Source organism: Sesamum indicum, linkage group LG15 (genome assembly GCF_000512975.1).
Source record: "Sesamum indicum cultivar Zhongzhi No. 13 linkage group LG15, S_indicum_v1.0, whole genome shotgun sequence".
Lineage (NCBI taxonomy): Eukaryota > Viridiplantae > Streptophyta > Magnoliopsida > Lamiales > Pedaliaceae > Sesamum > Sesamum indicum.
Genome location: NC_026159.1, coordinates 1,927,710 through 1,941,302, shown reverse-complemented (window position 1 = coordinate 1,941,302; position 13,593 = coordinate 1,927,710). Strand labels below are relative to the sequence as shown.

General features: G+C 37.3%; 3 protein-coding genes across 6 annotated transcripts in view; 1 reads left to right on the top strand and 2 right to left on the bottom strand.

The window, feature by feature from the left end:
- LOC105177470 (acyltransferase-like protein At3g26840, chloroplastic) lies at nucleotides 1,388–6,926 on the top strand. Of its 2 annotated transcripts, none has more exons than XM_011100637.2 (14): nucleotides 1,388–1,897; nucleotides 2,406–2,457; nucleotides 2,563–2,618; nucleotides 3,003–3,161; nucleotides 3,245–3,355; nucleotides 3,640–3,746; nucleotides 3,988–4,109; nucleotides 4,355–4,463; nucleotides 4,756–4,886; nucleotides 5,160–5,529; nucleotides 5,727–5,840; nucleotides 6,055–6,140; nucleotides 6,375–6,484; nucleotides 6,561–6,926. In XM_011100637.2, exons 1-14 carry the CDS (start codon nucleotides 1,480–1,482, stop codon nucleotides 6,749–6,751), a joined length of 2,136 nt encoding a protein of 711 aa, XP_011098939.1. In that variant the 5' UTR covers nucleotides 1,388–1,479; the 3' UTR covers nucleotides 6,752–6,926. The 2 variants fall into 2 exon arrangements, with proteins under 2 accessions (XP_011098939.1, XP_011098940.1); XM_011100638.2 differs by having other exon boundaries at nucleotides 1,655–1,862.
- Nucleotides 7,983–8,366, bottom strand: LOC105177518 (zinc finger protein 4). The gene has a single exon (XM_011100704.1). It carries the CDS (start codon nucleotides 8,364–8,366, stop codon nucleotides 7,983–7,985), a length of 384 nt encoding a protein of 127 aa, XP_011099006.1.
- The window catches only part of LOC105177466, a 6,677-nt gene continuing 3,542 nt past the window's right edge, over nucleotides 10,459–13,593 (bottom strand). The window contains exons 5-7 of one of the 3 annotated variants that reach the window (XM_011100633.2): nucleotides 13,206–13,286; nucleotides 11,901–12,356; nucleotides 10,461–11,469 (exon numbers count right to left, since the gene is read on the bottom strand). In XM_011100633.2, coding sequence (XP_011098935.1) covers nucleotides 11,413–11,469; nucleotides 11,901–12,356; nucleotides 13,206–13,286 — 594 coding nt within the window. In that variant the 3' untranslated portion in view covers nucleotides 10,461–11,412. Of the gene's footprint in view, nucleotides 11,470–11,900; nucleotides 12,446–13,205; nucleotides 13,287–13,593 lie in introns of those variants that run through there. The other 2 variants (XM_020699095.1, XM_020699096.1) reach the window with 2 other exon arrangements.

The following is a 13,593-nucleotide window of genomic DNA, read 5'->3' as shown; positions in this document are numbered from 1 at the left end:
GTCTCTATTCCGGCTGCATGCCTATGCCTATTCCTACTCCTATGCCTCCTTCTCATCTTTGATCTCAACTCTCCATCATTATAGATTTTGTCTTACCAGCAACCCCCCTTTCTTTAATTAATAACCCACACTGCCCACTACCTACTACTCATCAATATATGAATTGCAAGCTCTTATTGATTAATTATTTCATTGCTACAAATAATTTTCATCAATAACTTGTTATTTCTTACATCCACATCATAATTATATTGTTTAATATTCTATACAAACCATGCATATCATTATCCCAAATAATTATTCATCCATCCATCCCTATAAATATATATTTGAAATTTCAATTAATCTCCTCCAAATCTTATATTTAATTAATTCGCGGGCCGGTGCATTCATTAATTTTATCATATCAGTATTAAATTCCAATAAGCAAGCACCACTACTCTTCTTTTACCCAAATTAAACATTAAGTATTAATTAATTGGGAAGTAAAACTCATTAATTAAAAATTGTAGAGCATGGTCTTGCTGGTAAACCATCTCAATCACTTGATACGTTTAACCTTTTTAGTCCTTCATATATATTGCTACGTACACGTACTACCATAATTTCAATACTTGATGCACTCACCCACCCCACCCCTCTTTACTCAAACCTATATGTAAATCTTTATTTATTATATTTTATATATGTAAGAGTCCAGAAAAACATATTCAACTTGGAGGACAACAGTAGCACCTTATTGTTTTCTAATTTTATTATCTCATCTCACTAAACAAACTTATAATATGTGTATCTATTTTGAATAGCCCCAACAGTCCAACACCACTCTCATAAATGAGTTATTAAGAAGATGCAGAGTGGGAGTGGGAGTGGTGCTCAGTGTGTTGGAGTCCATGAGTTCAAATCTCATTAGATTTATGGATATTTGACTCATTTTATATGTGTTTTGTAATTTATTTATTGTTATTAGTCATATTGGTTTTATTTCGTTTATCAAGATGAATTATTGTATTTTATTTATTATTATTAGTTAAAAAAGAAAAAAAAATCCTTTACAGTTTTGTGTTTAGTTTCTTGGTAGCGAAACAGAGAGCATTTTGGTGGATGGTTGGGTTATTTTGTTTGAATAAGGGAATTATTTATTGGGGGCTATTGGCCAGGTTGACAATGGAATTTCAGCACAAGGACCAACTCTGCAGTCCACTGTTTGGGTGCCAGATATATTAATTTTTACTTTTGAAATTGTTAAGAAAATAGAGTGGAGAAGCTGCTGTTGGAAATTGGAATTGAATACTTTCCCTATATTATTATTATTATTTTGACTAGTAATATATATGGCACAGTCCATAATGTTAAGAAATTAATATTTATACCTTAGGTTATAATTCGGAAAGAAGCAAGGATCCCATTCCACATGCTGTCCTGTCCTGTCCTGTCCTGCTCTCTCCCTAATTAACCATAACTTCAAACTAGTACCCAATGGGTATCGCCGCAACCGCTGTCTTCCCCACCGCCACACCTCCTTTAACCCCCCGACACCATCTATCTCCTTCCCCCCCAATCCCTATCCCTATCTCTATCTCAAACTCTAAACTCTCTGTTTCAGCATCACTCATTCCCACTCCCAATCACCCACCACAGAGATCAGCACCTAATTCTAGCTTTACGGTCCTGGAGAAGAAGTCATCGACGCCGGCACCAGACTCAATCCCCACTAGTAGAGGTGGGGAGTCAAAGGATGCAGGGTTGACTTTGAAAGATTACTTTGAGCAGTGTGGGGAGTTATTGGTTAGGTGTAGATGGGATGGTGGAGGGGCGCGGTGGTTTTCACCTTTGCCTTTGGACTGCGCAACCCACTCTCGGTTAAAACATTCTCCTCTCTTGCTCTCTTTACCTGGTAACTTGTGTTATGTCTTTATTATTACTACCTAGAATTACTATTCCTTCCATGACCATCATCCATATCTCCAACTTACTTCACACTATAACTAATAACTAATACTAACATCAATTATTCCGTAGCACCATCCTATATACTTTCACTGTCTTTTCATTCACAAAAACAAAATTCCTATTTGTATCAAATCTATAACTAAAAAAACCCAAAACAAAATATCCATGTATAAATTGCAATATAAGATGTAATGTCAATTTACAGCGAATGATGGGTGCATCGACCCTAAACGTATGGGCCCCGCCGCTTTTTACGATAATTCAGACACTTCATCTTTTGTGTCCCGAAAGCACATCATAAAGGGGAAAAAAGAAAATAAACTTAAACTCTTTGCTCCGACTACCATTAATTTCATGAATCTTGTTTAAAGCATTGGAATTGTTTCTCTTGCAAATCTATATATACTTTATAATTGCAATTTAGAGTCCTAAAATTTCTTTGGATTTTATAGGGGTTGACGGAGTTGGACTGGGACTTTTACTGCAGCATCAAAGACTTGGGCAGTAAGTTGTCCCTGATGCGACATTGTGTAGTGTATTCTATCACAAAGAAAAGGAATATATTTTGTCTGATTACTCATTATTCTCTTTAATTTGCCACCCATGAAGGATTTTTGATATATGGTGCTTGCACATTCCCCTCACAGACCGAACATCATTCCCAGGTGTCTCTTCTCTCTACCTCATTCGCTCCCCCTATCCGGCCTGTCACACAAGGATGACAGGGACAAGGTTTTCTCACAATCACACGAGCACAAATGTTTCATGAGAAGTTGGAATTGCTTGATTTTTTACCTACTATTTTGTTTTTCGTTTGCTAGAAATTTGAGGTCTCTACATGAATTATACTGAGTCTAACAAGGTGGCACGATGATGAAAGAACCCAAGCAGTAGGAAACAGCTACGGAGTCAAATAAAACTTGTCTAAAGCATTTTGGCTTAATATGCCTCATAATAGAAACCATTTTAACAAACTAACAGTAGCACAATTTTATAGAATTTGGAAGGCAGCTGTTAGAAGGGTGTATTAATACATTTTAATCTCTCAGACCTGGTAAAGCTTGTCGAGAGCACGGTTAGGTTAGAGCATTCGCGTACCCCAAATAGACCCATATATCTTGTTGGAGAATCTTTCGGGGGATGCCTTGCTCTTGCTGTTGCTGCCCGTAACCCAGATATCGATCTTATGCTAATTTTGGCGAATCCAGGTAATTTGCTCATTTTGCTAAAATTGATCATGAAATGAAAACTTGGATAATAAAGCTTCATCTGTTCTCTCTCTTCCTGGCAGCTACATCTTTCAGCAAATCCGCTCTGCAACCAGAAACTCTAGTACCGTTATCAACAATGATGCCCGAGCAACTCCGTTCCAGTTTGCTTTATATGCTAAGTTTACTGTCAGGTTTGTTTACTCAGTAAGTCGTTCAAATTGATTAAATTAGGCAATGCATCCCTTATGGCTTGCTGAAGCTGCATTATGTATTGCTGTATGGAAGCAAAGATGACTAATTCTCATTATCTATTGCCTGTCGTATTTCTCTGGAAGATAAACTTATTTATTTGGTTTTGTAGATTAGATACATAATTTCTTTTGATGACAATATAATATTTTTCCGGTAATACTTAAGATTGTTATACTTTACTCTGCTAATAGTAATAATCCATGTCAACTTCTTTTCTTATTAGGTGCTCCTGTTAAGATGATGACATCGGCCGCAGGGAAACGACTTCCTTTGGACCAACTGATTACAGAGATATCTCAGGATACTGTAGCGATGTCATCATACCTTTCTGTAAGACTCAAACTTGATACGTAAAAACTGATGATCATCCAGGCCTTATTTCAAATTACAAACTTGTTATTCTCCTTATCAGCACTGTGTGTATCTTCAACTTTTCATTTTGTTTCGTTTCTTGTCGAAGTAGCTTCTTGTTGGAGTTGTAGAGGTTTCTCGCTTTAGAATTGAATTTGGATTAACTTGGCTTTTACGGTTTAAAATGTAGATCTTCACATAAATTATGTTAGGGTCACAGGTTCTTTCTGATATCTTGACTGCGGAGACGCTTAGATGGAAGCTCAACATGCTAAAATCAGCTGCAGGGTTTGCCAATTCACGACTTCATGCTGTGAAAGCTCAAACCCTAATACTTGCCAGGTTGTCAACCTACTCCCATCTTTCTGGATTTTGTAGTATTAATGTAGTTGCACTTTCTTAAAGATTACCTACAGCATAGAGCTACTAAAGTTTTCTAACTCTTACTATTTAGTTCGTCTTCAAGTCCTATATGACTAATCTGATTTCTATTCTATTTCTTGGATGAAGCTGATTCTTTACATTCAGTTTTATGCATGTTCTATTCAGGTGTTTCTGCTTATCATGCGGCTATTTTTGTTTTGCAGTGGACAAGATCAGTTACTCCCGAGTAGAGAGGAAGCTGAAAGACTTCGTCAGGTGCTGCCAAAATGTGAGATCCGTGTATTTAGCGACAGTGGTCATGCCCTCTTCTTGGTATGTTGATCCCACTTCTCTGTCACACTACCAAACAGAAGAAGAATAGGGATAAAAGTGAGTCCAGTCAGTGTTAAGTACACACGTCTTGTTCATCAAGAAAATGAAGGATTTTTAGTTTTCTCTTCTCTTAGTTTTAGATAATCAGCTGCTTTGGCAAGCAATTGTCTCGCATCATACCTTCATTTATATTTCAAGCTTTTACACATAATATGATCTAACATGATGACCTTGATCAATCTGTCATTGTACATTTGCTTGTGTTGATGTCATGATATCCATTTGCTTGCAGGAAGATGGTTTCAATTTGGTATCGATCTTAACTGGCGCCAGTTTCTACAGACGTGGAGGACGCCATGATTATGTCTTAGATTACGTGCCACCAACCCCTTCTGAATTCCAGAGAGTCTATGAACCACAAAGGTGAACTGAACTTTCTGACAGACTCACTACTTGCAAAACTCTTTTCTTTTAACATGAAGACTTAAGTCTTTATTCCTTGCATGTCATTCATGACTATCACAGGCATGCCTGCTTGATTCAATCTTATGTTATATTAATATTCTTAATTTACAGAACTTCTACTGCAATTATGATTAAACCAGCTCCGACCACTGTAGTTCTTTGATTGGTCTACAAACATGTTTCTAGAATGGGTTCTTATTGCCTGACTATCACATTTACATATTTTACTAGATGGATTGAAACTGCCACTAACCCTGTGATGCTATCAACTCTGGAGAGTGGGAAAATTGTGAGAAGTCTTGCTGGGATTCCATCTGAAGGGCCGGTACTATACGTTGGTTACCACATGATGCTTGGCTTTGAATTAGTCCCTCTTGTGTCCCGGTTCTGGATGGAAAGAAATATTCTTTTGAGAGGAATAGCACATCCAATGATGTTTACCAAGTTGAGGGAAGGAAGATTACCTGCTTTATCAGCTTTTGATACGTTCAGGATCATGGGAGCAGTTCCAGTATCAGCAGCTAATTTCTACAGACTTTTCTCGTCAAAATCCCACGTTCTACTGTATCCTGGAGGAATGCGGGAGGCTCTTCATCGAAAGGTGATATAGTCTGGCATCATGTACTCAAATTGATGAGAATGATTATCATTATGAGATGGGTGATTTTGTCTAGATATTACTTTGTTCTTCAATCATGATCACCGCAATATATTTTCTTAACATTAAGTCATTATCTGCACTTGATTAATTATCTTTTTATGAATATTCTATTCAACTCTCATTTTCTTAAATATCAGGGTGAGGAATACAAATTATTCTGGCCAGAACAATCGGAGTTTGTTAGGATGGCTGCCAAATTTGGAGCTAAAATCGTACCTTTTGGCTCTGTTGGAGAAGACGATGTTGGTCAAGTAAGATTCAATAGAAGTTTAGTGATGAAGATATAAACGGCTTTGAGTATTATTTCGCTATAAACTGAAGTTATTTTAACACTTTACTCTTAGCAACAGTAGAACTTTTTAAATTCTAAATCTTGTATCAGTCATATGCACATTTTACATTTTCAAACTGCCACCAGATGGTGATTTTCTAACATAGAAGTGGATTTTGTAATCCTTTAATCAGCTACTCCTTGATTACAACGATCTAAGGAACATTCCATATTTCAAGAATTCTATAGAAGAGCTAACAGAGGAGGCTGTGAAGCTGAGGTATCTATCTGCATTACTCACTACTTGTTTCGTCTTAAATCCTTAAAAATTGTCGGTGTTGTGCACTCGTGCATGGAAACATGATACTACATATATGCAAGTATAAAAAAAGTGGGTCAGCTTTGTTTATTTTGTCCTCTAAGTGATACTTGGTCACATGTGTTTGCTCGATCTACTAAAATTATTTATTCATCTGCATTAACTTATTTGAGATTGGCTACATTTTGAGCATAGGAATGAGGCTGTAGGAGAGGTTGCAAACCAAGATGTTCACCTTCCCATCATTCTACCGAAAGTTCCAGGACGTTTTTATTACTTATTTGGGAAGCCCATAGAAACACAAGGTATGTGGATATGTTGGTTGTGTTGCAGGTGTGGGGAATTTGAATGACGTAGAATTGGTTACACACTAATTTTCAGGAAGGAAGCAGGAATTGAAAAGCAGGGAAAAAGCTCAAGAATTGTATATAGAAGTGAAAGCAGAGGTTGAAAAATGTCTTGGGTATTTGAAGGAGAAGAGAGAGAATGACGGATATAGGAATATATTTGCTCGTTTAGCGTATCAGGCAAGGCATGGATTTGATTGTGAGGTACCCACTTTCGACATCTAGCTGCATTAATGGATTGGATGACACTCTCTCCCAGTCCCAGTCCCAGTCCCAGAATGATATTCGCAAATTCATTCAAATTCTTTATGCAACAAACGAAATGTAACGAGATGGACGGGTGCTTCCCCAAGAATTTCATACAAAAACAAAATATGTCGACATACATTGCTTTCTCTTTTTCTTTCTGAATTCCTTGTTAAATAGGGGGCGGGTGGCAATACGTAGGAAGATATAGAAAACAAAACAACAAAGAGGATCAAAATGTAAACCAGAGAGAGAGATACAAAGTAATTGAGATGATGATGAATTAATTGTTAAACCACCCTTTCCTCGCCTCTCCGCCCAACCACTTCCATCACCCTCACCACCTGCGTAACTTACTTACTACGTACTTTCTCCATATATATTCTCATTCTCTTCTCCTTCGGTTGGAATTAGTTAACTACTTGGAGAAATACAAGAATATTTATTAATTACTCTAACTTGTAATTATAAGAACAATAATTCGTGAACTGTATAATATTTCTCCGACATACAAATATGTATATAGCAAAATGTACGAGTGCCAAACAACTGCACCCACACACACACGACAAAATTTCAACTGAGAAAACCAAAACAGAACAAGTACTGGTGTGTGAGCTATACATCCGGCAATATAATCCATGCTATTCCTAGCTAAACAGGAATGTACAATATTTACCTTCAAATTATGAATAAAATTTCACTCTATATATATATATACACACACGCATGCGTACTTAATCGCATATATTAATGTTAATAATACATATGTTGGTGTTAAACCAGAATATTGCTTATTATCAAAGTAAGAATGAAATCGAGATATATATCATCATACACATTACTTGCTATTTAAATTTAATCAGATGGTAATATTCCAACACCTTAATGAATTATAATGCATCCGAGTTAGCACATACCATGCACACACACACACACACATATATATATATATCTATATATCTCAAGTCTCTGATCATCATCAACTTCATAAAACCAGCAGAGCAGCTGATATTAATATACTTGAGATTAGACATCAAACTAAAATCATCACAAAAACCTATCATATATATATATATATATATATATATCCGCCTGTAATTAATTTTGTCACCCTAAAACTTCATTTCTCATAATCAGGATTAGCATACAAACGTACTGTTAAAACCCCTAACCATTAGACGTACGGATATATACTTGAAAAGAATGATCACAAACGAAGCGTCAGGTCGAGGTTTACGTCTTCATGGTGAGCAGACTCATTATCTCCTAAGAACGCCTGAGAAACCGATCGTCCAGCACCAAATACTGCCGAAGTAGAAGAAGTGGCGTCCAAGGACGTGGCCTGGTGCCAGTAAGCAGCGTAGGGCGGGGGTGGAGGCTGCTGGGGGTGGACGGAAGCGGTGAGAGTTCTGCGAGTGGCGGCTCTCTCGCGCTTGTGAGCATTTTGGTGGCCGCCTAAAGCTTGAGAAGTGCAGAACTTGCGGTTGCAGTAGAGGCAAGAGAAGAGTCGAGAACTGGAGGGAGGATTGAGTTTGTTTGGTGGCTGAGTAGTGTTGAGCTTCAAGAAGTCGTATGTGCTAGGGTCCGTCATTTTCGTGGAGAGAGAGAGAGAGGTATGGCAATTGTATGCAGTTATGTGGGACGGGACTGGGACTGGGACTGGCTAAGAGAATGTACAAGCTGTGGGGAATGAAAATCTCAAGTGAAGGAGGGAGAGGGAGTGGGAGAGGGCAGGTTAAATTTTTTTAATAGATATACGCCGGGGGAGGGGTGTTTGGGTTGGTTACTTTGTTTTGTCTCTTTCCACCATTTACCTCACACATGTCTTCAACATTTCATTACCTTTCAACTTTATTTCTCAGCCTACACATATATATATATCTTTTTTCTTTAGGTTTTCAATTATGTGTATACAAATTATACTAAAAAGTAGAAAATACCACCCCCTCCCCCAAAGGCAAAATATCCTTACAGGAATGAAATTCATGTGTTTTCTTTTACCCAGTTTGAGTCACACCAAAATCAACCCAAGTTGTCAATTACCATGATAACCTGTGAACTCGGAAGCTCTTGCAAGATCAACATGAACCCAGCTATTTGATTCTGTAAATACTTAATAATATATTTTAGACCACAGTGTCATTATTACTTCAAAAAGCAGCCTTCACTTTCACTTTGATCTCACTTAAACGTCGAATAATCTATTAACATTTCCGAGAGGACCTGGGACCAATATATTCTCGAAATATTGTTCAGAAATCACATGAAGCCAGGTATATATTAAGGACAAGTGGTGAAGTTTAATTTCATATATAAAAACCAATGAATTGTGTTACAGTGGGAAAGTAAGTAGAAGGGTACATCCCAAAACAATTTTGTTAATTTAGTGTAGAATATGAAATGAATGCATAAACAAAAATAGTAGTAAAAATTTGCATGCACTCAGCTCTACCAAATTCAGAAACTAACATATGTCGACCAGTTGTACGACCCTAGATTTAACAAGTTAAACAAGAAATTTGTGGAAACATATTTGTTTGGCACTTCACTCTGCACTGTATATATATATAATTTCATAAGTAACGTGTACTGCAGATGCATTGTTTCTCTAAAATTAGGAATAGGTATATATATGTTGTACCCTTTTCCTAAATGGTTCCACTTTGAACTCACTCCACTCATTAATTAACTCTTTTGAATTCAACATTTCTCATACCTCCAAACCTAATTATTGATTTACTTTACTAATTAATTATTACTTAACAAGGAATATATATATAAATGCATGGCCGGGGTTAGGGAGAATATTTCCACTCACATGATTGAATTTGAAGATAAACTTACAATAGTAATTTATGGGTAAACCGATTTCCCACTCTAGCTATCTATCTATCTATCTAATATATATATTGATTTCGTACAATGACGGTACATTTTTGCAACTTTTTACTGAAATAAAGGGGCCTATGTATATATATATATATATATATATATATAGAGAGAGAGAGAGAGAGAGAGAGAGGGGAGAGAGTGCACACTATTTTTCTGAAATTGATAAGACATTAAGAGTATGGGCTTCACATCCAAAGATCGATAATAAAAAAAAAAAAAATTACACATGGGAGAGGGAGAGGGAGAGGGAGAGGGAGGGGGGTTGAGGAGACGTGTACGATGAGAATTTTGATACACAAAGGAAAGGCCTCATTGTCCAATCAACCCGCCTGGAAACTAATAATACATGCACCAAACTGAAAAGATTCATCACCTTTTGTTTCCACCAAAAATAACCCTATGCCCCGCCCCTTAATCTTTGTATTCCAGATAGGGTTACATAGTACTAACATTGTCATTTTATGCTAACAAAGTAAAGCCTAATTTAGTAATTTAACAATGGACACGTTATCCATCATTTATGATATACCATTTTTACAACTACAAATATGAAATATGTTGACACAGACATATGCAACTCAACATTTTATTATTAAATAAATATGAGACCAGGTTAATTATAATGGTAAAAAGCAGCAGGTGGGTACGTACCTCAAGGAATGCGTAGTGCTGCCATGAATACGCATGTGACAGCAAAAGGCAAGGTTTTGCTCCTTGTTTGGGTGCAGTGGTTGTTATGTCAGACAGCTCCAAACTAGCAATTACATAGTGATAGACTGATAGAGAGTATAGTGGAGACAAGCAGAGGGCGGGGGCTAAAGAGTTGGAGAAACTGCATGCATAAACCAATTATGAAAGGACTTACTCAAACTGCTATATATTCCAATTGAGATGTCACGGATTCAAGAGCAGTAATTGAATCACTAAAATGGCAAATTTATAAAAAGACACGAGGACAAGACATGTGACATACCCATCACCCCTCCACTCCAACCACCATCATCTGAACTTCAGGTTACACGATCCACCTAGGGTGATTTCATCAATGGATTCACAATTCTAAGTTAACAGCACTCCATTCCCCCTTTTTCTGATGATTGAGAATTTAAGCATAGGATGAGTTAGAGGAGGACAACGCTGTATAGGCAGGCCTGGTACCTACACTACACAAAATAATTGGGGCACAATATTTAGAGAGACTGGACCACGCCAGTTACAACTGAGTCCGAGTCCCCCCATTTAGACAGATTGTGAGCACCCTCTTACACTTTCTTGGGATATAATTCAGTTGCCATCCAGTGTGAGACCCACACAAACACCAAACACCTCCATTATTCAACTCCTTCCCAGGCATCTTCTTCTTATGTGATTTTTCTTTTTCTTTTCTTTTGGGAGCAGGGTGATGGGATTTGCAGGTTCCAGTGATGAATCTCTGAGAGCAATACTCACGAACAAAATTTTGAGCCTCAAATCTCAGACTCTAATGCTAATCTGGACCTCCAGTTGCAACAACAAAACTGATGACGTCTCTCTTAGCCAGAACCAAATTTCAACTAGTCGATAATTCAACCCCAATTTCCAACAGCTTCACTAACACAAGAGCAAATGCACAATTGTTACAAATTTCAGTTTTTTATTCTCTTTTCTCGTCTTACATGCTTTACACGTAATTAGCACCACCGATCTCAGTGGCTTAGGTTACAACTAGCAACAAGCAAAACAACATATTCTTGAGAGGAGACTCTTCAGTTGCTGATATCGAAGTACTTTGGATCTTCAGGAAAGTGATATTCAACATTCAACTGCAATAGAAAAAACCTCCGTCAAGCACAACCAGATGAACTCATCATTTCATATGCCCAAAGGAGGAAAGCAAACAGCAAATAAGGAGCCAGGCATCAACTGATACAAAAAGTCTTCCTGTAAAAGCCCAAGTGTCTCACACTTGAAAAGGTAAATCTACTGATAGAATGGCCTTCTTTGGATCTACTTGTCCATAAACCGACATCTTTCCACAGAATCTATGCTATGAAAAGAAAAGAAAAGGAAAGAACCAGCCCTATGGGGCCAAAAATTGAACTCCAGAGTTCAATTGTATAAAGAGATAATGGTAGCAACAACAAATCGAACTGAAGAGCATGAATGATGATGGATGCTAAAAGACACTACCCTTTCATGTAAGTGAAGCCTCATGTCTCATCCAATTCTAAGGCCTATGAGATATAACACATACCTTTCCCTCGTCAGCATCTGAATGGCGTTGAGGAAACACAACTCTGAGATCATCGTAAAGAAAAAATCTCCGTTTTCCTTCACTATCTGTTCTGCTTCTTTCAGCCAATGGAGGATCTGACCTGCTAGCCGACATCGATCTTTTCTTTGGGAAAGGACAAAGAAACCTTAGGTGAAGAGCATAACGAAGAGCACCAACACCAGTTGCATTCCTGTTGACCCTTGAGCAATGATGTTCAAACTTTCTATTAGTTTTTAGGAAAGCATTCAACCCATCAGTCTCACATGAATTACGCGCTGAAACTTTGCTTCCCTTGCCTGTTCGTTCACTTTGTTTTTCATCTGAGACAAAAGAAACATTATCTTCATCCTTCTTCATCAAAATTTTCTCTTCTTCCCTGCCAGATGTGGAATTTGAGGCTGAGGAAGCAAGAAAGACCTTCTGACGCAAGAATGTCTGTTTGAAAGCACAAAAGAAACAACTTCACTAGTGGAACTCAACCGCACCATCCAAATCTTGGTTTTCCCAGGAAGAAAATTGTTTAACTGAAATGAGAAATTTAGCCGCGAAACATTAATTATCCTTCTTTTTATTTGATCATCTCCTCTGGTTAACTACAATGATTCTCACAATAGGATCACAAAATAAGTATAATCACAATAGTTCAACTCATAAATTACTTTTCATTTTCACCAAATGTCTTTTCATTGATTTATTCTGCATGGTCTTAATTTCATTCAGTCAACAAACCCTTGCTATGAAATATTAGTATCACAATAGTTCAATGTTTTCAACACACAAATTAAAGGTTGCCCATGCATTTGAGTCATGCAGATATATTTTATTCATTGTAGTTTTTCTAAGAAAAATGGAAACATCAAAAAGCTAAAAGTCATTGCCTGGTTAGATTTACCAGAGCTGGGAAACAGAGAACTTGAGAAAGGGACTTGAAGAAGTCATGACAACGGAAGTAGGCGGACTGATCTATGAAAAATATTTGTCAGGCACAAAAGGCAGTGGTTCAACAAGTAAGTGCCAAAAAAGCTAAATTAGGAGACGGAAGTAAATGAGTGCATGTTCTTGAAGGTGACTTGCTTCTTGATAATATAGGATGGTTATAGGTAACCCTGCCAATCTCCGCTAAGCATGTCATTTCTTCGGTCTTAAGTGGCACCACTACAGACCTCGTAAAACCAGGTAATGAAAAACTATAAAACAATCATGACTTTTCAACTGGAATTAAGAAAGTGAATACAGACTCATTGTTGGTGTAGCTTGAAGAGACATTGACTAAGTAGGCCTTACCTTGGTCCCAGCTGGCATGTCACTTAAGTCGTAGTTACAGAAGTAGGTGTGTACTGGTGTCTTCTCAGGATTGCTCACGACCTGGCAATCATTCTTTTTCTTGGTTATTTGAATTTCTTCAACCATAATGTAAAAGTACACCTACTTCTCAAATTATCTCAAGTTAATCTTATTAAATCATTGTCACTTGTATGGCATTACACCCATTTCATGCAAAATATGTCTGGCTCTTTCTGTTCTGATGCCAGATCTGGGAATATATTACCAACTATTGTCTACTTGGGCCCATCCTAATAATCATAGAAAAACCAAGAAAAACTGACTTTAACAAGTTCCACGCAGGAGAAGTGGGTGGACATGAAACTATCTGTGTGCTATGATCTGGAGG